Genomic DNA, 23,093 nt, shown 5'->3' on the forward strand with positions numbered 1-23,093 from the left:
ATTCCTTCAAACATACCCATTTTTGCTTTCCGAGATAATGTTCTCGATTTCCACACATTCTTCAAGGCTCACAGAATTATGGCATCCTCCCCACCCTATGATTCCCTTCCGCTTCCATGGTTCCATCCACTGCCAAATCCACTCCCAGATATCTAAAACACTTCACTTCCACCAGTTTTTCTTCATTCAAACTTACCTCCTAATTGACTTGACCCTCAACCCTACTGTACCTAATATCCTTGCTCTTATTCACATTTGCTCTCAACTTTCTTCTATCACACACTTTACCAAACTCAGTCACCAGCTTCTGCAGTTTCCCACATGAATCAGCCACGATCGCTGCATCATCAGCAAAACACAACTGACTCACTTCCCAAGCTCTCTCATCCACAACAGACTGCATACTTGCCAGTCTTTCCAAAACTCTTGCATTCAACTCCCTAACAACCCCATCCATAAGCAAATTAAACAACCATGGAGACATCACACACCCCTACCGCAAACCTACATTCCCTGAGAACCAATCACTTTCTTCTCTTCCTTCACGTACACATGCCTTACATACTTGATAAAAACTTTTCACTGCTTCTAACAACTTGCCTCCCGTAATATATATTTTTAATACCTTCCACAGAGCATCTCTGTCAACTCTATCATATGCCTTGTCTAGATCCATAAATGCTACATACAAATCCATTTGCTTTTCTAAGTATTTCTGACATATATTCTTCAAAGCAAACACCAGATTCACACATACTCTACCACTTCTGAACCAACAATGCTCTTCCCCAATCTGATGCTCTGTACATGCCTTCACCCTCTCAATCAATACCCTCCCATATAATTTACCAGGAATACTCAGCAAACTTATACCTCTGTAATTTGAGCACTCACTCTCATCCCATTTGCCTTTGTACAATGGCACTATGCAAGCATTCCGCCAATACTCAGGCACCTCACCATGAATCATACATACATTAAATAACCTTACCAACCAGTCAACAATACAGTCACCCCCTTTTTTGATAAATTCCACTGCAATACCATCCAAACCTGCTGCCTTGCCGGCTTTCATCTTCCGTAAAGCTTTTACTACCTCTTCTCTATTTACCAAATCATTTTCCCTAACCCTCTCACTTTGCACACCACCTCGACCAAAACACACTATATCTGCCACTCTATCATCAAACACATTCAACAAACCGTCAAAATACTCACTCCATATCCTTCTCACATCACCACTACTTGTTATCATCTCCCCATTATCCCCCTTCACTGAAGTTCCCATTTGCTCCCTTGTCTTACGCACTTTATTTACCTCCTTCCAAAACATATTTTTATTCTCCCTGAAATTTAATGATGCTCTCTCACCCAACTCTCATTTGCCGTCTTTTTCAACCTTGGACCTTTCTCTTGACCTCCTGCCTCTTTCTTTCATACCTCTCCCAATCACTTGCATTTTTTCCCTGCAAAAATCGTCCAAATGCCTCTCTCTTCTCTTTCACTAATAATCTTACTTCTTCATCCCACCACTCACTACCTTTTCTAATCAATCCACCTCCTACGCTTCTCATGCCACAAGCATCTTTTGCGCAAGCCATCGCTGCTTCCCTAAATACATCCCATTCCTCCCCTACACCCCTTACCTCCTTTGTTCTCACCTTTTTCCATTCTGTACTCAGTCTCTCCTGGTACTTCCTTACACAAGTCTCCTTCCCAAGCTCACTTACACTCACCACTCTCTTCACCCCAACATTCTATCTTCTTTTCTGAAAATCCCCACAAATCTTCACCTTCGCCTCCACAAGATAATGATCAGACATCCCTCCAGTTGCACCTCTCAGCACATTAACATCCAAAAGTCTCTCTTTCGTGCGTCTATTAATTAACACGTAATCCAATAACGCTCTCTGGCCATCTCTCCTACATACATACGTATACTTATGTATATCTCGCTTTTTAAACCAGGTATTCCCAATCACCAGTCCTTTTTCAGCACATAAATCTACAAGCTCTTTACCATTTCCATTTACAACAATGAAGACTCTATGTATACCAATTATTCCCTGAACTGCCAACTTACTCACCTTTGCATTCAAATCACCCATAATTATAACCCGGTCTTGTGCATCAAAACCACTAACACACTCATTCAGATGCTCCCAAAACACTTGCCTCTCATTATCTTTCTTTTCATGCCCAGGTGCATATGCACCCATCTCTCTCCATCAACTTTCAGTTTTACCCATATCAATCTAGAATTTACTTTCTTACACTCTATCACATACTCCCACAACTCCTGATTCAGGAGTAGTGCTACTCCTTCCCTTGCTCTTGTCCTCTCACTAACCCCTGACTTTACTCCCAAGACATTCCCAAATTACTCTTCCCCTTTACCCTTGAGCTTCGTTTCACTCAGAGCCAAAACATCCAGGTTCCTTTCCTCAAACATACTACCTATCTCTCCTTTTTTCTCATCTTGGTTACATCCACACACATTTAGACACCCCAGTCTGAGCCTTCGAGGAGGATGAGCACTCCTCGCGTGACTCCTTCTGTTTCCCCTTTTAGAAAGTTAAAATACAAGGAGGGGAAGGTTTCTGGCCCCCCGCTCCCGTTTCCTTTAGTCGCCTTCTACGACACGTGAGGAATGCGTGGGAAGTATTCTTTCTCCCCTATCCCCATATATATATATATATATATATATATATATATATATATATATATATATATATATATATATATATATATATTGGAAAGAATCACAATTCTCCACGTGACCAAGATATACCTATGAGTTCACGGTGAATATCTATATGAAATATCTTTATCAGGAATTCACCAAAAATTCCCTAGGATAAATCTATAAAGTGGCATGTGGAAATTGTGATAACTTTTATGTTGGTAGACTAGTAAGGATCTTTCTGTTGTCCTTATGTTTGTTTTATCTGTTTGCGGATGGGGTGGTTAGGGAACTAAATATAAGAGTGTTGGAGCAAGGGGCGAGTACGCAGTCCGTTGGGGATGAGAGGGCCTGGGAAGTAAGTGAGTTGTTCGTCGATGATACATCTGTGGTGCCTAATTCGAGAGAGAAACTGCAGAAGTTAGTGACTGAGTTTGGAAAAGTGTGGGAAAGGAGAAAGTTAAGAGTAAATGTGAATATGAGCAAAGTTATCTGGCTCAGTGGGGTTGAGGGACAAGTAAATTGGGAGGTAAGTTTGAATGGAGGAAAAATGAAGGAAGTGAAGTGTTTTGATATCCGGGAGTGGACTTGGCAGCGAATGGAACCATGGAAGCGGAAGTGAGTCACAGGTTGGGACAGGGCGCGAAGGTTTTAGGAGCGTTGAAGAATGTGTGGGAGGCGAGAACATTATCTCGGAGATCAAAAGTGGGTATGTTTGAAGGAATGGTGGTTCCAACAATATTGTAAGGTTGCGAGGCGTGAGCTATGGATGGGTTGTACGGAGCAGTGTGGATATACTGGAAATGAAATGTTTGAGGACAATATATGGCGTGAGGTGGTTTCATCAAATAAGTAATGAAAGGGTAAGAAAGATGTGTGGAAATATAATTACTGTGGTTGAGAGAGCAGAAGACGTTGTGTTGAAATGGCTTGGTCATATGGAGAGAATGAGTGAAGACTCATTGACAAAGAGGATATATGTGTCAGAGGTGAAAGGAACAAGAAGAAGTGGGAGAGCAAATTAGAGGTGGAAGGATGGAATGAAACGATTCTGAGCGATCGGGTTCTGAACATGCAGGAGAGTGAGATGCGTGCAAGGAATAGGGTGAATTGGAACGATGTGGTATACCGGGGTCGACCTGTAGTCAAAGGACCGAACCAGCATATGTGAAACGTCTGATGTAAACCATGGAATGGTCTGTGGGGTCTGGATGTGGAAAGGGAGCTGTGGTTTCGATGCATTACACATTCTCTTTTTTCGTACTTGATCACCGTTTCCTGCGTTTCTCTCTCTTTAGAGGTTCCTGCATCTTAAAGCTATGCTACCTCCAGTGGCAAGATTATGTGGACTTCTTTGAAGTGAAGAGTTTTGAGATGAGAATTTATTTCTTATGATGTATATTGTCTAATGTGATGATAATGAAAACCATGATAATAGCTGTTATTAACTTTGATGATACTGTTTAGCCTTGGCGAAAAATATTACAGTGCAGGCTCGCCTTAAGCAGAGATATTCAAAATAACCAAAGATTTTGATGATCTTGATTTAACAAACTGCCTGAAATTTAATCCGTCTCATTTTCATCACTGAAATAGATAACAACTTGTGAGATACATTTTACTTCGAATGATGATAAGTACCTATTGTTCAACAAGATTGTTAACATGTGAAATGATTTACCAACTGCAGTTGTTGAAATCATTATCTTAAGAGAGCTATAAGCATACACTTGATAAAGTATTTCTCTTCATGTTCACAAATAATACTATTTATGCCTTTTTAGTCAAAAGGGCGGCTTGCAGGTTTTTCTAATGAATTATATGTATACCTTTTTACTTTTACGACGCTGCCTTGTGAGTTTCTGAAATCTTCCTTTATCACAAATAGCCTCGAAGGGACCCAGTGTCCTGTTGCTTCTTGAATTCCTTTGTAAGTTTGAACCTTTTCCCTCCATGTAGGAGATGGCTGTGAAGGAGGCCTTGAAGAGGGTGCTAGCGGGTAGCTTCACATTGATCAGTTTTAAGAACTACGTTACATCCGTCATCTATACTCGCTTCGCAGACCACTCTGGCCGCACGCCCTTCCACATCGGCAGCAATGAAATTCCCGTATTAGTTTACTTTGGATGGGGAATTAGGTGAGTATGTATTATCACCATAAACTGTTCATATGCAGGCGTAGTGCTCTCTAATCTTTGCAGTTTCAGTCATCAATTTTTACGTTTTATTTTCTGCAGATATTTTTAGAATTTACTGTAAGGAAAAAATCCATGGGACAGGCTGATCAAAATGTCATCTACTTTGAAGCCGCTGACGAAATATCTTCTGAAAATGTCAGAATAAATGAAAATATATTGAATTCTTTGTCTGTGTGACCAGGAAAGGATGATGTGCACTCTTGCTAACTTATGATAAGTATAGCTCATTAACCCAAGCGATTAATGAGGGATGTTAGATACATACCACCAGCTCGTATGGCTGCTTAGGAGGAAGTAATTCTTATCTAACATCTTCTTCTAACGTATCGTGAGAACCCTCTGTTAACACACGGTCTAAGCAGGCAGTTGCTGCTTTGACCTACTGTTGGGCTGGTAGCTGCTAATTTCTTGAAGCCCGCAGATTATGCCATCTGTAAGATGGTGGAGACTCAAAGAACCCAAAAGGCTGTATGTAGTATATCCATTAAGTGTTTATCCAGTTGCTAACCTTTTCCCAGGAAGGGTGCGCCATTCTACCAGCCTTTTAAAAAGATGATGTCCCGGCTGCATGACGCAGGCATTGTCCCCTACTGGGGAGATGATGTGCTTGCTAGGCACATCAGGGAGAACAGAGAAGATCCAGAACTGGAAGACCTGATAAGCCATATGGAGGCATCAAAGGTGATTATGAAATGACGATCTACAATTGTTCACGTTGTTAGGTTCAATGGATCATATAATCACAAGACTGACTGTTTCTTTCAAACGTGTGCGTGAGGATTTGGGCCATACCAAGACTGACCCTTACGATACCTCTCGTAGTTCAACATAATTCATACTGTTGCTCACCATCTCGTTTTTACGATTAAAAAGCAAAACTGCGCCTACCGGTATAAATAATTCATTTGTTACTTTTCAGGCCTCTTCATCATTGTGAAGCTGCAGGTGTTCAACTTCTTTTATGAAATGTTTTCCCCATCATAGAATCATCTTTACATCTTTATAACTTACAATCTAACTCATTACCGATATCACTTATACATGAGAAAGATAACCGACCCCCAGAATGATCCCTACGGCACTTCTTTTGTTACGTACAGCCATTCAGAGGCTCTACCGTGAATCACAACTCTTTGTTTACGACCAAACGACCAATTTCCAAACAACCAAATTACAACCCAATCTTTACCATGTGACTTAATTTTTTGTGGTAACCTTTAGAGCAAAACTATATCAAATGCATTTTTTGAAATCTACATATATACATGACATCAATTTTTGTACTTTCACCGTACTTGCTGATTATATCACCAAAAAAATTCAAGCAGATTTTTCAAACACGATTTTGTTGGATGCCATGGTGTTGAGAATCGTTTATTAAGTGATGGGCCTCTAAATATTCACAACTCTGTCCCGATCGATGGTTTCCACAAGTTCTCCAACTAGAGACACCAAGCTAACTGGACGATAATTTCCTGGCAATGATTTAGTATCATTTTTTGATACTGCCATTCGTCCACTCCTCTGGAGTTTTCCCCGTAGCAAGTGACGTTCAAAAGAGCAAAGGCATGACATTCTCACTTTTCGCCTCGTTATTTGCCGTAGGATGCAGCGTATCAGGGTCTATCGTTTTATTTACTTTATTCCATATAGTGATGATAGTATATCTTTAACATTTATGTCAGCATAATGCAGAACAATATCATTTAAAAGCAATGGAACCGGATTTAGAACATCAGTTGTCTCTTCTATTTTCATTACAGATGCAAAAGATATAAATGTATTTAAAATCTTTCTTATTCCATCGGTATCTTGAACATTGTCACAATCTCTCGTGATTCATTTTTGCAATCAGTCTTCTAAATAGTTGCATGTTTTATAAGATAACAATTATCGACTTCATAAATATTCAATATCTATAGACTCAACAAAGTATCTTATAATGACTTTTGATAATCATTAAAAACAAAAGAAGACGTTTGATTTCAGTATGTTCTGATACTGAATGAAGAACCTTTTCTAGCCTCAACAATGCCTTACATTTACATTGTTAAGATCATTCGTTGGAAAACAGATTTGTTTAGATTCTCATAACACGTTAAGATTTAAAATTGAATAGCCTTTTAGGATTGAAATTATATCATAATTCATAATATTATCCGACCAAACGAACTGTTGTAGAATAACACACACATATATATATATATATATATATATATATATATATATACATATACATATATCATATATGAACAAAGTGCATATCAACGCGCACTTTCATAGAACATACAAACCTCCGACATCCAGCATCGAACCCGGGACCCTTGTACAACACACGGAAGCGCTACCGCTAGGCTATGATCGCCCTTAATAAGCAAATAACCATTCGAATACTATGTACTCCAATACCCTTCGTCTCACGTTGGAGAGAATCGGGATCTACACCGGTCATTTCCCATCAGGCTCAAACAGCCAGCAGATAGCATTTTAAAGAACCTAACTGTATGTTCTATGAAAGTGCGCGTTCATGTGCACTTTGTTCATATTCATATACCTCTACGTTGTACAGTTAGGTTCGGTAAAATGCTATCTGCTGGCTGTGTGAACCTAGTGGGAAATGACAGGTGTAGATCGCGGTGCTCACCAACGTGAGACGAAAGATATTCGAGTACATAGTATTCGAATAGTCATTTCCCTATTAGGGGCGATCATAGCCTACCGGTAGCGCTCCCGAGTGTTGTCCAGGGGTCCCGTGTTCGATCCTGGCTGTTGGAGGTTTGTATGTTATATATATATATATACATATATATATATATATATATATATATATATATATATATATATATGTATATTTCACTAAGAAAATAGTGAAATTGGAAAAGAATGTAGCTTAGACACTGAATCTTATTCTTTCATTGAAATGTGAACAAAGGGAGTATTTTTTATCAAAGTGATAGAGATGGAAAGCAAAAAGGTGTTTTACATGAATGTACTGGAAAAGTTGAGGTCCAGATAAACGTTTTGGTCTGTCAAGGCTTTATTATGGCGGATGACCAACTACCTACCCTCATGTATCCAAGATATGGTTGTACTTTGTGTAATGAAGACAATTGAGAAACATCATAAGCCAATATTCCAGTTTCATGATAAGAGAAGTGGACCAGGCAGTATGATACAGTGGTTAAATTGATGAAAACTACTACTGTCGTTTGTGTAAATTATACATTTCCCTTTTCCTTAGCCAGAGGTTGAACCATTATGTGACATTCATTTCTCATTTCATTTCAAGCTAGAAGTTTCAGTTTTCTAAATTATTTCTTACATTTTTCATATGTATATATATATATATATATATATATATATATATATATATATATATATATATATATATATATATATATATATATATATATATATATATATATACATATATATATATATATATATATATATATATATATATATATATATATATATATATATATATATACATATATATATATATATATATATATATATATATATATATATATATATATATGTATATATATATATATATATATGTGTGTGCATGTGTGTGAATATGTGTATATGTATGTTTATGTGTGTATATATATATATATATATATATATATATATATATATATATATATATATATATATATATATATATATATATATATATATATATATATATATACATATATATATATATATATATATATATATATATATATATATATATATATATATATATATATATATATATATATATATATATATATATATATATATATATATATATATATATATATATATATATATATATATGTATATATATATATATATATATATATATATATATATATATATATATATATATATATATATATATATATATATATATATATATATATATATATATATATATATATATATTATCCCTGGGGATAGGGGTGAAAGAATACTTCCCACGCATTCCTCACGTGTCGTAGAAGGCGACTAGAGGGGACGGGAGCTGGGAGCCAGAAATCCTCCCCTCCTTGTATTTTAACTTTCTAAAAATGGGAAACAGAAGGAGTCAAGCGGGGAGTGCTCATCCTTTTCGTAGACTCAGACTAGGGTGTCTAAGTGTGTGTGGATGTTACCAACATGAGAAAAAAGGAGAGATAGGTTGTATGTTTGAGGAAAGGAGCCTGGATGTTTTGGCTCTGAGTGAAACGAAGCTCAAGGGTAAAGGGGAAGAGTGGTTTGGGAATGTCTTAGGAGTAAAGTCAGGGGTTAGTGAGAGGACAAGATCAAGGGAAGGAGTAGCACTACTCCTAAAACAGGAGTGCTGGGAGTATGTTACTGAGTGTAAGAAAATAGACTCTAGATTGATATGGGTAAAACTGAAAGTTGATAGAGAGACACAAGGGTGATAATTGGTGCACATGCACCTAGGCATGAAAAGAAACATCCTGACAGACAAGTGTTTTGGGAGCAGTTCAATGAGTGTGTTAGTGGTTTTGATGCACGAGATTGGGTTATAGTGATGGGTGATTTGAATGCAAAGGTGAGTAATGTGGCAGATGAAGGAATATTTGGTATACATGGGTGCTCAGTGTTGTAAATGGAAATGGTGTAGAGCTTGTAGCTTTATGTGCTGAAAGAGGACTGGTGATTGGGAATACCTGGTTTAAAAGAGAGATATACATAAGTATACGTATATAAGTCGGAGAGATGGCCAAAGAGCGTTAGTGTATTACGTGTTAATTGCTAGGCGCGGGAAAGAGAGAGTTTTAGATGTTCATGTGCTGAGAAGTGCAACTGTATTGATGTCTAATCATTATCTTTTGGAGGCGAAGGTGAAGATTGTTGGGATGAAGAAAGTGGTGAGAGTATGTGAACTTTGGAGAGAGGAAGTACCAGGAGAGACTGAGTACAGAATGGAAAAAGGTAAGAGCGAAGGAGGTAAGTGGAGTTGGGAAGGAATGGCATGCATTTAGGGAAGCAGTGATGGCTTGCGCAAAAGATGCTTGTGGCATGAGAAGCGTGGGAGGTGGGAAGATTAGAACGGGTAGTGAGTGGTCGGATGAAATAGTAAGATGATTAGTGAAAGAGAAGAGAGAAGCATTTGGACGATTTTCTGCAGGGAAATAATGCAAATGAGTGGGAGATGTATAAAAGAAAGAGGCAGGAGGTCAAGAGAAAGGTGCAAGAGGTGAAAAAGAGGGCAAATGAGAGTTGGGGTGAGAGAGTATGATTAAATCTTAGAGAATAAAAAGATGCTTTGGAAGGAGGTAAATAAAGTGCGTAAGACAAGGGATCAAATGGGAACTTCTGTGAAGGGGGCTAATGGGGAGGTGATAACAAGTAGTGGTGATGTGAGAAGGAGATGGAGTGAGTATTTTGATGGTTTGTTGAATGTGTTTGATGATAGAGTGGAAGATATAGTGTGTTTTGGTCGAGGTTGTGTGCAAAGTGAGAGGGTTAGGAAATTTGATTTGTTAAACAGAGAAAAGGTAGTAAAAGCTTTGCGGAAGATGAAAGCCGGCAAGGCAGCAAGTTTGATGGTATTGCAGCGGAAGTTATTAAAAAAGGGGGTGACTGTATTGTTGACTGGTTGGTAAGGTTATTTAATGTATGTATGATTCGTGGTGAGGTGCCTAAGGATTGGCGGGATGCTTGCATAGTGCCATTGTACAAAGGCAAATGGGACAAAGGTGAGTGCTCAAATTATAGAGGTATAAGTTTGTTCAGTACTCCTAAAAAATTATATGGGAGGGTATTGATTGAGAGGGTGGAGCCATGTACAGAGAATCAGGTTAGGAAAGAGCACTGTGGTTTCAGACTTGGTAGAGGATGTGTGGATCAGGTGTTTGCTTTGAAGAATGTATGTGAGAAATACTCAGAAGAGCAAATGGATTTGTATGTAGCATTTATGGATCTGGAAAAGGCATATGATAGAGTTGATAGAGATATTCTGTAGAAGGATTAAGAATATATGGTGTGGGAGGCAAGTTGTTAGAAGCAGTGAAAAGTGTTTTTCGAGGATGTAAGGCATGTGTACGTGTAGGAAGAGGGGAAAGTGATTGGTTCTCAGTGAATGTAAGTTTGCGGCAGGAGTGTGTGATGTCTCCATGGTTGTTTAATTTGTTTATGGATGTGGTTGTTAGGGAGGTGAATGCAAGAGTTTTGGAAAGAGGGGTATGTATGCAGTCTGTTGTGGATGAGAGAGCTTGGGAAGTGAGTCAGTTTTTGTTCGCTACTGATACAGCGCTGGTGACTGATTCATGTCAGAAACTGCAGAAGCTGGTCCCTGAGTTTGGTAAAGTGTGTGAGAAATGAAGGTTGAGAGTAAATGTGAATAAGAGCAAGGTTATTAGGTACAGTAGGGTTGAGGGTCAAGCCAATTGGGAGGTAAGTTTGAATGGAGAAAGCTGGAGGAAGTGAAGTGTTTTAGATATCTGGGAGTGGATTTGGCAGCGGATGGAACAATGGAAGCGGAAGTGAATCAAAGGGTGGGGGAGGGGGCGAAATTTCTGGGAGCCTTGAAGAATGTGTGGAAGTCGAGAACATTATCTTGGAAAACAAAAATGGGTATGTTTAAAGGAATAGTGGTATCAACAATGTTGTATGGTTGCGAGGCGAGGGCTATGGATATAGTTGTGAGGAGGAGGATGGATGTGCTGGAAATGAGATGTCTCAGGAAAATATGTGGTGTGAGGTGGCTTGATCGAGTAAGTAATGTAAGGGTAAGAGAGATGTGTGGTTATAAAAAGAGTGTGGTTGAGAGAGCAGAAGAGGGTGTTTTTAAATGGTTTGGTCACATGGAGAGAATGAGTGAGGAAAGATTGGCAAATAGGATATATATGTCAGAGGTGGAGGGAACGAGGAGAAGTGGGAGACCAAATTGGAAGTGGAAAGATGGATTGAAAAAGATTTTGAGTGATCGGGGCCTGAACATGCAGGAGGGTGAAAGGTGTGCAAGGAATAGAGTGAATTGGAACGCTGTGGTATACCGGGGTCGACTTGCTGTCAGTGGATTGAACCAGTGCATGTGAAGCGTCTGGGGTAAACCATGGTAAGTTCTCTGGGGCCTGGATGTAGAAAGGGAGCTGTGGTTTCGGTGCAGTATTACATGACAGCTAGAGATTGAGTGTGAACGAATGGGGCCTTTGTTGTCTTTTCCTAGCGGTACCTCGTGCACATGCGGGGTGAGGGGTTGTCTCTCTCAACCACACTTTTTTTATTACCATATATCTCTCTTACCCTTTCATTACTTGCTCGATCAAACCACCTCACACCACATATTGTCCTCAAAAAATTTTATTTCCAGCACATCCACCGTCCTCCGCACAACTCTATCTATTGCCCACGCCTCGCAACCAGATAACATTGTTGGAACCACTATTCCTTCAAACATACGCATTTCTGCTTTCCAAGACAACGTTCTGGAATTCGACATATTTTTCAACGCTCCCAGAACTTTCACCCCCTCCCCCTCCCAATGATTCGCTTCCGCTCCCATGGCTGCATCCGTTGCCAAATCCACTTCCAGATATCTAAAACAATTCACTTCTTCCAGTTTTTCTCCATTCAAACTTACCTCCAAATTGCCTTGTCCCTCAACCCTACCTTACCTAATAATGTTGCTCTTATTCACATTTACTCTCAGATTTCTTCTTTCAAACACTTTACCAAACTCAGTCACCAGCTTTTGCAGTTTCTCACCCGAATGAGCCACCTGCGCTGTATCATCAGCGAACAACAACTGACTCACTTCTCAAAGTCTTCCATCCACAACAGCCTGCATACTTCCTCCTCTTTCCAAGACTCTTGCATTCACTTCCGTAACAATCCCAATAATAGATAAATTAAACAGCTGTGGAGACATCACGCACCACTGCCGCAAACCAGCATTGACAGAGAACCAATCACTTTCCTCTCTTCGTACACGTAAACATGCCGTACATCATCGATAAAAAGTTTTCACTGCCTCTAACAACTTACCTTCCACACCATATATTTTTAATACCATCCACAGAACATCTCTCTCAACTCTATCATACACCTTCTACAGATCCATAAATGCTACATACAAATCCATTTGCTTTTCTAAGTATTTCTCACATACGTTTTGAAAGGAAACACCTGATCCACACATCCTCTACCTATTCTAAAACCACAGTGCTCTTCCCTAATCTGATGTTCTGTACATGCCTTCATCTCTCAATCAATACCATCCCATATATATATATATATATATATATATATATATATATATATATATATATATATATATATATATATATATATATATATATATATATATATATATATATATATATATATATATATATATATATATATATATATATATATATATATATATATATATATTGAAAGTGAAAGCAATGGAAATAGAGATGCTTGAAATGGGAGTTTAGATATTCAGGAATTTGTGGAATGTATGATTAGACATATTTTTTAAAACAGATGGGAATGGATAGTATTCTTTGGATTTATTTTTTTCATAGCAATAAAACCAATTGAAAAACCATGCATGGATAATGTATCTATTGTAAATGATTATCCTTAGATTTAACTTCCCACATATTCCCTGCGTGTCATAGAAGGCTACTAAAAGGGAAGGGAGCGGGGGGCTGGAAATCCTCCCCTCTCGTTTTTAGTTTTCCTAAAGAAGGAACAGAGGAATTGGCCAAGTGAAGATATTCACTCAAAGGCTCAGTCCTCTGCTCTTAATGCTACCTCGCTAATGCGGGAAATGGCGAATAGTATGAAAAAAAAAATATATATGATTCATGTGAGAAACTGCAGAAGCTGGTGACTGAGTTTGCTAAAGTGTGTGAAAGAAGAAAGTTAAAAGCAAATGTGAATAAAAGCAAGGTTATTAGGTACAATAGGGTTGAGGGTTTAGTCAATTGGGAGGTAAGTTTAAATGGAGAAAAACTGGAGGAAGTAAAGTGTTTTAGATATCTGATAGTGGATCTGACAGCGGATGGAACCATGGAAGCGGAAGTGAATCATAGGGTGGGGGAGGGGGCGAAAATTCAGGGAGCCTTAAAGAATGTTTGGAAGTCGAGAACATTATCTCGGAAAGCAAAAAGGGGTATGTTTGAAGGAAAAGTGGTCCCAACAATGTTGTATGGCTGCGAGGCGTGGGCTATGGATAGAGTTGTGCGCAGGAGGGTGGATGTGCTGGAAATGAGATGTTTGAGGACAATATGTGGTGTGAGGTGGTTTTATCGAGTAAGTAATGTAAGGGTAAGAGAGATGTGTGGAAATAAAAAGAGTGTGGTTGAGAGAGCAGAAGAGGGTGTTTTGAAGTGATTTGGTCACATGGAGAGAATGAGTTAGAAAAGATTGACCAAGAGGATATATGTCTCAGAGATGGAGGGAATGAGTAGAAGTGGGAGACCAAATTGGAGGTGGAAAGATGGAGTGAAAAATATTATGAGTTATCGGGGCCTGAACCTGCAGGAGGGTGAAAGGCGTGCAAGGAATAAAGTGAACTGGAACGATGTTGTATACCGGGGTCGACGTGCTGTCAATGGATTGAACCAGGGCATGTGAAGCGTCTGGGGTAAACCATGGAAAGTTGTGTGGGTCCTGGATGTGGAAAGGGAGCTGTGGTTTCGGGGCATTATTACATGATAAGTAGAGACTGAGTGTGAACGAATGGGGCCTTTGTTGTCTTTCCTAGCGCTACCTCGCACACATGAGGGGGGAGGGGGTTGCTATTCCATGTGTGGCGAGATGGCGATGAGAATGAATAAAGGCAGACAGTATGAATTATGTACATGTGTATATATGTATATGTTTGTGTTTGTGTATAATATGTGTACATTAAGATGTATAGGTATGTATATTTACGTGTGTGGACGTGTATGTATATACAGGTGTATGTGGGTGGGTTGGGCCATTCTTTCGTCTGTTTCCTTGCGCCACCTCGCTAACGCGTGAGACAGCGACAAAGCAAAATAATAAACGATAATATATACATACATATATATATATATATATATATATATATATATATATATATATATATATATATATATATATATATATATATATATATGGGAGCGGGGGGCTGGAAACCCTCCCCTCTCAATTTTTTTTAATTTTCCAAAAGAAGGAACAGAGAAGGGGGCCAGGTGAGGATTTCCCTCAATGGCCCAGTCCTCTGTTCTTAAAGCTACCTCGCTAACGCGGGAAATGGCGAATAGTTTGAAAAAAAAAAAAATATATATATATATATATATATATATATATATACATGGAGAGAATGAGTGAGGAAAGATTGACCAAGAGGATATATGTGTCGGAGGTGGAGGGAACGAGGAGAAGTGGGAGACCAATTTGGAGGTGGAAAGATGGAATGAAAAAGATTTTGAGTGATCGGGGCCTGAACATGCAGGAGGGTAAAAGGCGGGCAAGGAATAGAGTGAATTTGATCGATGCGGTATACCGAGGTCGACGTGCCTTCAGTGGATTGAATCAGGGCATGTGAAGCGTCTGGGGTAAACCATGGAAAGTTGTGTGGGGCCTGGATGTGGAAAGGGAGCTGTGGTTTCGGGCATTATTGCATGACAGCTGGAGATTGAGTGTGAGCGAATGGGGCCTTTGTTGTCTTTTCCTGGCGCTGCCTCCTGCACATGGGGGGGGGGGGGGGGGGGGGGGGGGGGGATGTTATTCCGTGTGTGACGGGTTGGCGATGCGGGTGAGTAGGGGCAGACAGTGTGAATTGTGTGCATGTGTGGATATGTGTGTGTCTGTGTGTGTATATATGTGTGTACGTTGGGATTTGTGGGTGTGTATGTTTGCGTGTGTGGACGTGTGTGTGTGTGTGTGTGTGTGCATATATATATATATATATATATATATATATATATATATATATATATATATATATATATATATATATATATATATATATATATATATATATATATATATATACATATATATATAAATATATATATATATGTATATATATATATATATATATATATATATATATATATATATATATATATATATATATATATATATATATATATATATATATATATATATATATCCCTGGGGATAGGGGAGAAAGAATACTTCCCACGTATTCCCTGCGTGTCGTAGGAGGCGACTAAAAGGGGAGGGAGCGGGGGGCTGGAAATCCTCCCCTCTCAATTCTTTTTAATTTTCCAAAAGAAGGAACAGAGAAGGGTGCCAGGTGAGGATATTCCCTCAATGGCCCAGTCCTCTGTTCTTAACGCTACCTCGCTAACGCGGGAAATGGCGAATAGTTTGAAAAAAAAAGAAAAAAAGAAATATTATTTTTTTATTTTATTATACTTTGTCGCTGTCTCCCGCGTTTGCGAGGTAGCGCAAGGAAACAGACGAAAGAAATGGCCCAACCCCCCCCATACACATGTATATACATACGTCCACACACGCAAATATACATACCTACACAGCTTTCCAGGGTTTACCCCAGACGCTTCACATGCCTTGATTCAATCCACTGACAGCACGTCAACCCCGGTATACCACATCGCTCCAATTCACTCTATTCCTTGCCCTCCTTTCACCCTCCTGCATGTTCAGGCCCCGATCACACAAAATCTTTTTCACTCCATCTTTCCACCTCCAATTTGGTCACCCTCTTCTCCTCGTTCCCTCCACCTCCGACACATATATCCTCTTGGTCAATCTTTCCTCACTCATTTTCTCCATGTGCCCAAACCACTTCAAAACACCCTCTTCTGCTCTCTCAACCACGCTCTTTTTATTTCCACACATCTCTCTTACCCTTACGTTACTCACTCGATCAAACCACCTCACACCACACATTGTCCTCAAACATCTCATTTCCAGCACATCCATCCTCCTGCGCACAACTCTATCCATAGCCCACGCCTCACAACCATACAACATTGTTGGAACCACTATTCTTTCAAACATACCCATTTTTGCTTTCCGAGATAATGTTCTCGACTTCCACACATTCTTCAAGGCCCCCAGAATTTTCGCCCCCTCCCCCACCCTATGATCCACTTCCGCTTCCATGGTTCCATCCGCTGCCAGATCCACTCCCAGATATCTAAAACACTTCACTTCCTCCAGTTTTTCTCCATTCAAACTCACCTCCCAATTGACTTGACCCTCAACCCTATTGTACCTAATAACCTTGCTCTTATTCACATTTACTCTTAACTTTCTTCTTCCACACACTTTACCAAACTCAGTCACCAGTTTCTGCAGTTTCTCACATGAATCAGCCACCAGCGCTGTATCATCAGCGAACAACAACTGACTCACTTCCCAAGCTCTCTCATCCCCAACAGACTTCATACTTGCCCCTCTTTCCAAAACTCTTGCATTAACCTCCCTAACAACCCCATCCATAAACAAATTAAACAACCATGGAGACATCACACACCCCTGCCGCAAACCTACATTCACTGAGAACCAATCACTTTCCTCTCTTCCTACACGTACACATGCCTTACATCCTCGATAAAAACTTTTCACTGCTTCTAACAACTTTCCTCCCACACCATATATTCTTAATACCTTCCACAGAGCATCTCTATCAACTCTATCATATGCCTTCTCCAGATCCATAAATGCTACATACAAATCCATTTGCTTTTCTAAGTATTTCTCACATACATTCTTCAAAGCAAACACCTGATCCACACATCCTCTACCACTTCTGAAACCACACTGCTCTTCCCCAATCTGATGCTCTGTACATGCCTTCACCCTCTCAATCAATACCCTCCCATATAATTTACCAGGAATACTCAACAAACTTATACCTCTGTAATTTGAGCACTCACTGTTATCCCCTTTGCCTTTGTACAATGGCACTATGCACGCATTCCGCCAATCCTCAGGCACCTCACCATGAGTCCTACATACATTGAATAACCTTACCAACCAGTCAACAATACAGTCACCCCCTTTTTTAATAAATTCCACTGCAATACCATCCAAACCTGCTGCCTTGCCGGCTTTCATCTTCCGCAAAGCTTTCACTACCTCTTCTCTGTTTACCAAATCATTTTCCCTAACCCTCTCACTTTGCACACCACCTCGACCAAAACACCCTATATCTGCCACTCTATCATCAAATACATTCAACAAACCTTCAAAATACTCACTCCATCTCCCTCTCACACCACCACTACTTGTTATCACCTCCCCATTTGCGCCCTTCACTGAAGTTCCCATTTGCTCCCTTGTCTTACGCACTTTATTTACCTCCTTCCAGAACATCTTTTTAATCTCCCTAAAATTTAATGATACTCTCTCACCCCAACTCTCATTTGCCCTTTTTTTCACCTCTTGCACCTTTCTCTTGACCTCCTGTCTCTTTCTTTTATACATCTCCCACTCAATTGCATTTTTTCCCTGCAAAAATCGTCCAAATGCCTCTCTCTTCTCTTTCACTAATACTCTTACTTCTTCATCCCACCACTCACTACCCTTTCTAATCAACCCACCTCCCACTCTTCTCATGCCACAAGCATCTTTTGCGCAATCCATCACTGATTCCCTAAATACATCCCATTCCTCCCCCTTTCCCCTTGCTTCCATTGTTCTCACCTTTTTCCATTCTGTACTCAGTCTCTCCTGGTACTTCCTCACACAGGTCTCCTTCTCAAGCTCACTTACTCTCACCACCCTCTTCACCCCAACATTCACTCTTCTTTTCTGAAAACCCATACAAATCTTCACCTTAGCCTCCACAAGATAATGATCAGACATCCCTCCATTTGCACCTCTCAGCACATTAACATCTAAAAGTCTCTCTTTCGCACGCCTGTCAATTAACACGTAATCCAATAACGCTCTCTGGCCATCTCTCCTACTTACATAAGTATACTTATGTATATCTCGCTTTTTAAACCAGGTATTCCCAATCATCAGTCCTTTTTCAGCACATAAATCTACAAGCTCTTCACCATTTCCATTTACAACACTGAACACCGCATGTATACTAATTATTCCCTCAACTGCCACATTACTCACATTTGCATTCAAATCACCCATCACTATAACCCGGTCTCGTGCATCAAAACCACTAACACACTCATTCAGCTGCTCCCAAAACACTTGCCTCTCTTGATCTTTCTTCTCATGCCCAGGTGCATATGCACCAATAATCACCCACCTCTCTCCATCAACTTTCAGTTTTACCCATATCAATCGAGAGTTTACTTTCTTACACTCTATCACATACTCCCACAACTCCTATATATATATATATATATATATATATATATATATATATATATATATATATATATATATATATATATATATATATTTTTTTTTTTTTTTATACCTCGTCGCTGTCTCCCGCGGTTGCAAGGTAGCGCAAGGAAACAGACGAAAGAAATGGCCCAACCCCCCCATACACATGTACATACACACGTCCACACACGCAAATATACATACCTACACAGCTTTCCATGGTTTACCCCGGACGCTTCACATGCCTTGATTCAATCCACTGACAGCACGTCAACCCCTGTATACCACATCGCTCCAATTCACTCTATTCCTTGCTCTCCTTTCACCCTCCTGCATGTTCAGGCCCCGATCACACAAAATCCTTTTCACTCCATCTTTCCACCTCCAATTTGGTCTCCCTCTTCTCCTCGTTCCCTCCACCTCCGACACATATATCCTCTTGGTCAATCTTTCCTCACTCATTCTCTCCATGTGCCCAAACCATTTCAAAACACCTTCTTCTGCTCTCCCAACCACGCTCTTTTTATTTCCACACATCTCTCTTACCCTTACGTTACTTACTCGATCAAACCACCTCACACCACACATTGTCCTCAAACATCTCATTTCCAGCACCTCCATCCTCCTGCGCACAACTCTATCCATAGCCCACGCCTCGCAACCATACAACATTGTTGGAACCACTATTCCTTCAAACATACCCATTTTTGCTTTCCGAGATAATGTTCTCGACTTCCACACATTTTTCAAGGCTCCCAAAATTTTCGCCCCCTCCCCCACCCTATGATCCACTTCCGCTTCCATGGTTCCATCCGCTGACAGATCCACTCCCAGATATCTAAAACACTTCACTTCCTCCAGTTTTTCTCCATTCAAACTCACCTCCCAATTGACTTGACCCTCAACCCTACTGTACCTAATAACCTTGCTCTTATTCACATTTACTCTTAACTTTCTTCTTCCACACACTTTACCAAACTCAGTCACGAGCTTCTGCAGTTTCTCACATGAATCAGCCACAAGCGCTGTATCATCAGCGAACAACAACTGACTCACTTCCCAAGCTCTCTCATCCCCAACAGACTTCATACTTGCCCCTCTTTCCAAGACTCTTGCATTTACCTCCCTAACAACCCCATCCATAAACAAATTAAACAACCATGGAGACATCACACACCCCTGCCGCAAACCTACATTCACTGAGAACCAATCACTTTCCTCTCTTCCTACACGTACACATGCCTTACATCCTCGATAAAAACTTTTCACTGCTTCTAACAACTTTCCTCCCACACCATATATTCTTAATACCTTCCACAGGGCATCTCTATCAACTCTATCATATGCCTTCTCCAGATCCATAAATGCTACATACAAATCCATTTGCTTTTCTAAGTATTTCTCACATACATTCTTCAAAGCAAACACCTGATCCACACATCCTTTACCACTTCTGAAACCACACTGCTCTTCCCCAATCTGATGCTCTGTACCTGCCTTCACCCTCTCAATCAATACCCTCCCATATAATTTACCAGGAATACTCAACAAACTTATACCTCCGTAATTTGAGTACTCACTCTTATCCCCTTTGCCTTTGTACAATGGCACTATGCACGCATTCCGCCAATGCTCAGGCACCTCACCATGAGTCATACATACATTAAATAACCTTACCAACCAGTCAACAATACAGTCACCCCCTTTTTTAATAAATTCCACTGCAATACCATCCAAACCTGCTGCCTTGCCGGCTTTCATCTTCTGCAAAGCTTTTACTACCTCTTCTCTGTTTACCAAATCATTTTCCCTAACCCTCTCACTTTGCACACCACCTCGACCAAAACACCCTATATCTGCCACTCTGTCATCAGACACATTCAACAAACCTTCAAAATACTCACTCCGTCTCCTTCTCACATCACCACTACTTGTTATCACCTCCCCATTTACGCTCTTCACTGAAGTTCCCATTTGCTCCCTTGTCTTACGCACCCTATTTACCTCCTTCCAGAACATCTTTTTATTCTCCCTAAAATTTACTGATAGTCTCTCACCCCAACTCTCATTTGCCCTTTTTTTCACCTCTTGCACCTTTCTCTTGACCTCCTGTCTCTTTCTTTTATACTTCTCCCACTCAATTGCATTTTTTCCCTGCAAAAATCGTCCAAATGCCTCTCTCTTCTCTTTCACTAATACTCTTACTTCTTCATCCCACCACTCACTACCCTTTCTAAACATCCCACCTCCCACTCTTCTCATGCCACAAGCATCTTTCGCGCAATCCATCACTGATTCCCTAAATACATCCCATTCCTCCCCCACTCCCCTTACTTCCATTGTTCTCACCTTTTTCCATTCTGTACACAGTCTCTCCTGATACTTCCTCACACAGGTCTCCTTCCCAAGCTCACTTACTCTCACCACCTTCTTCACCCCAACATTCACTCTTCTTTTCTGAAAACCCATACTAATCTTCACCTTAGCCTCCACAAGATAATGATCAGACATCCCTCCAGTTGCACCTCTCAGCACATTGACATCCAAAAGTCTCTCTTTCGCACGCCTGTCAATTAACACGTAATCCAATAACGCTATCTGGCCATCTCTCCTACTTACATAAGTATACTTATGTATATCTCGCTTTTTAAACCAGGTATTCCCAATCATCAGTCCTTTTTCAGCACATAAATCTACAAGCTCCACACCATTTCCATTTACAACACTGAACACCCCATGCACACCAATTATTCCCTCAACTGCCACATTACTCACCTTTGCATTCAAATCACCCATCACTATAACCCGGTCTCGTGCATCAAAACCGCTAACACACTCATTTAGCTGCTCCCAAAACACTTGCCTCTCATGATCTTTCTTCTCATGCCCAGGTGCATATGCACCAATAATCACCCACCTCTCTCCATCAACTTTCAATTTTACCCATATTAATCGAGAATTTACTTTCTTACATTCTATCACATACTCCCACAACTCCTGTTTCAGGAGTATTGCTACTCCTTCCCTTGCTCTTGTCCTCTCACTAACCCCTGACTTCACTCCCCAGACATTTCCAAACCACTCTTCCCCTTTACCCTTGAGCTTCGTTTCACTCAGAGCCAAAACATCCAGGTTCCTTTCCTCAAACATACTACCTATCTCTCCTTTTTTCACATCTTGGTTACATCCACACACATTTAGGCACCCCATTCTGAGCCTTCGAGGAGGATGAGCACTCCCCGCGTGACTCCTTCTTCTGTTTCCCATTTTAGAAAGTTAATACAAGGAGGGGAGGATTTCCGGCCCCCCGCTCCCGTCCCCTCTAGTCGCTTTCTACGACACGTGAGGAATACGTGGGAGGAATTCTTTCACCCCTATCCCCAGGGATAATATACATATATATATACACACACACACACACACACACATACACACACATACGCACATACACACACACACACACACATACATATATATACATATGAAAAATGTAAGAAACAATTTAGAAAACAAACTTTTAGCTTGAAATGAATGAAAAAATGAACGTCACATAATGGTTCAACCTCTGGCTATGGAAAAGGAAATGTACAATTTATTCACACAAACGTCAATATATATATATATATATATAGAAAGCAAATAAAGGAGACCGGGGCGGGGGCTAAAAACCTTCCGTCTTTGTATTCTAACTTAATAAAAGGGGAGACATGTGAAGGAATAATGCGAGAGTGCTCATTCTCCTCGAAGGCTTAGTGTGGGGTATCTAAATGTGTCTGGTTGTTAGCAAAGTGAAAAAAAAGGAGGGATAGGTAGAATGTTAGAGGAAGATAGATTGGATGTTTTGGCGCTGAGTGAAACGAAGTTCAAGGGTAAAGAGAAAGAGTGGTTTGGGAATGTCTTGGGAGTAAACTAAGAGGTTGGTGCGAGGATATGAGCAAAGGAAG

General features: G+C 40.0%; 1 protein-coding gene across 1 annotated transcript in view; it reads left to right on the forward strand.

Annotated features, from left to right (window-relative positions):
- The window catches only part of LOC139763363 (glutamate receptor 1-like), a 43,810-nt gene that overhangs the window by 17,073 nt on the left and 3,644 nt on the right, over positions 1-23,093 (forward strand). Inside the window, exons 4-5 of the mRNA XM_071689384.1 lie at positions 4,643-4,821; positions 5,400-5,562. Of these exons, the coding sequence (XP_071545485.1) occupies positions 4,643-4,821; positions 5,400-5,562 (342 nt within the window). The remainder of the gene's footprint in view (positions 1-4,642; positions 4,822-5,399; positions 5,563-23,093) is intronic.

This window comes from Panulirus ornatus, chromosome 46 (genome assembly GCF_036320965.1).
Source record: "Panulirus ornatus isolate Po-2019 chromosome 46, ASM3632096v1, whole genome shotgun sequence".
In the NCBI taxonomy this organism is placed as follows: Eukaryota; Metazoa; Arthropoda; class Malacostraca; order Decapoda; family Palinuridae; genus Panulirus; species Panulirus ornatus.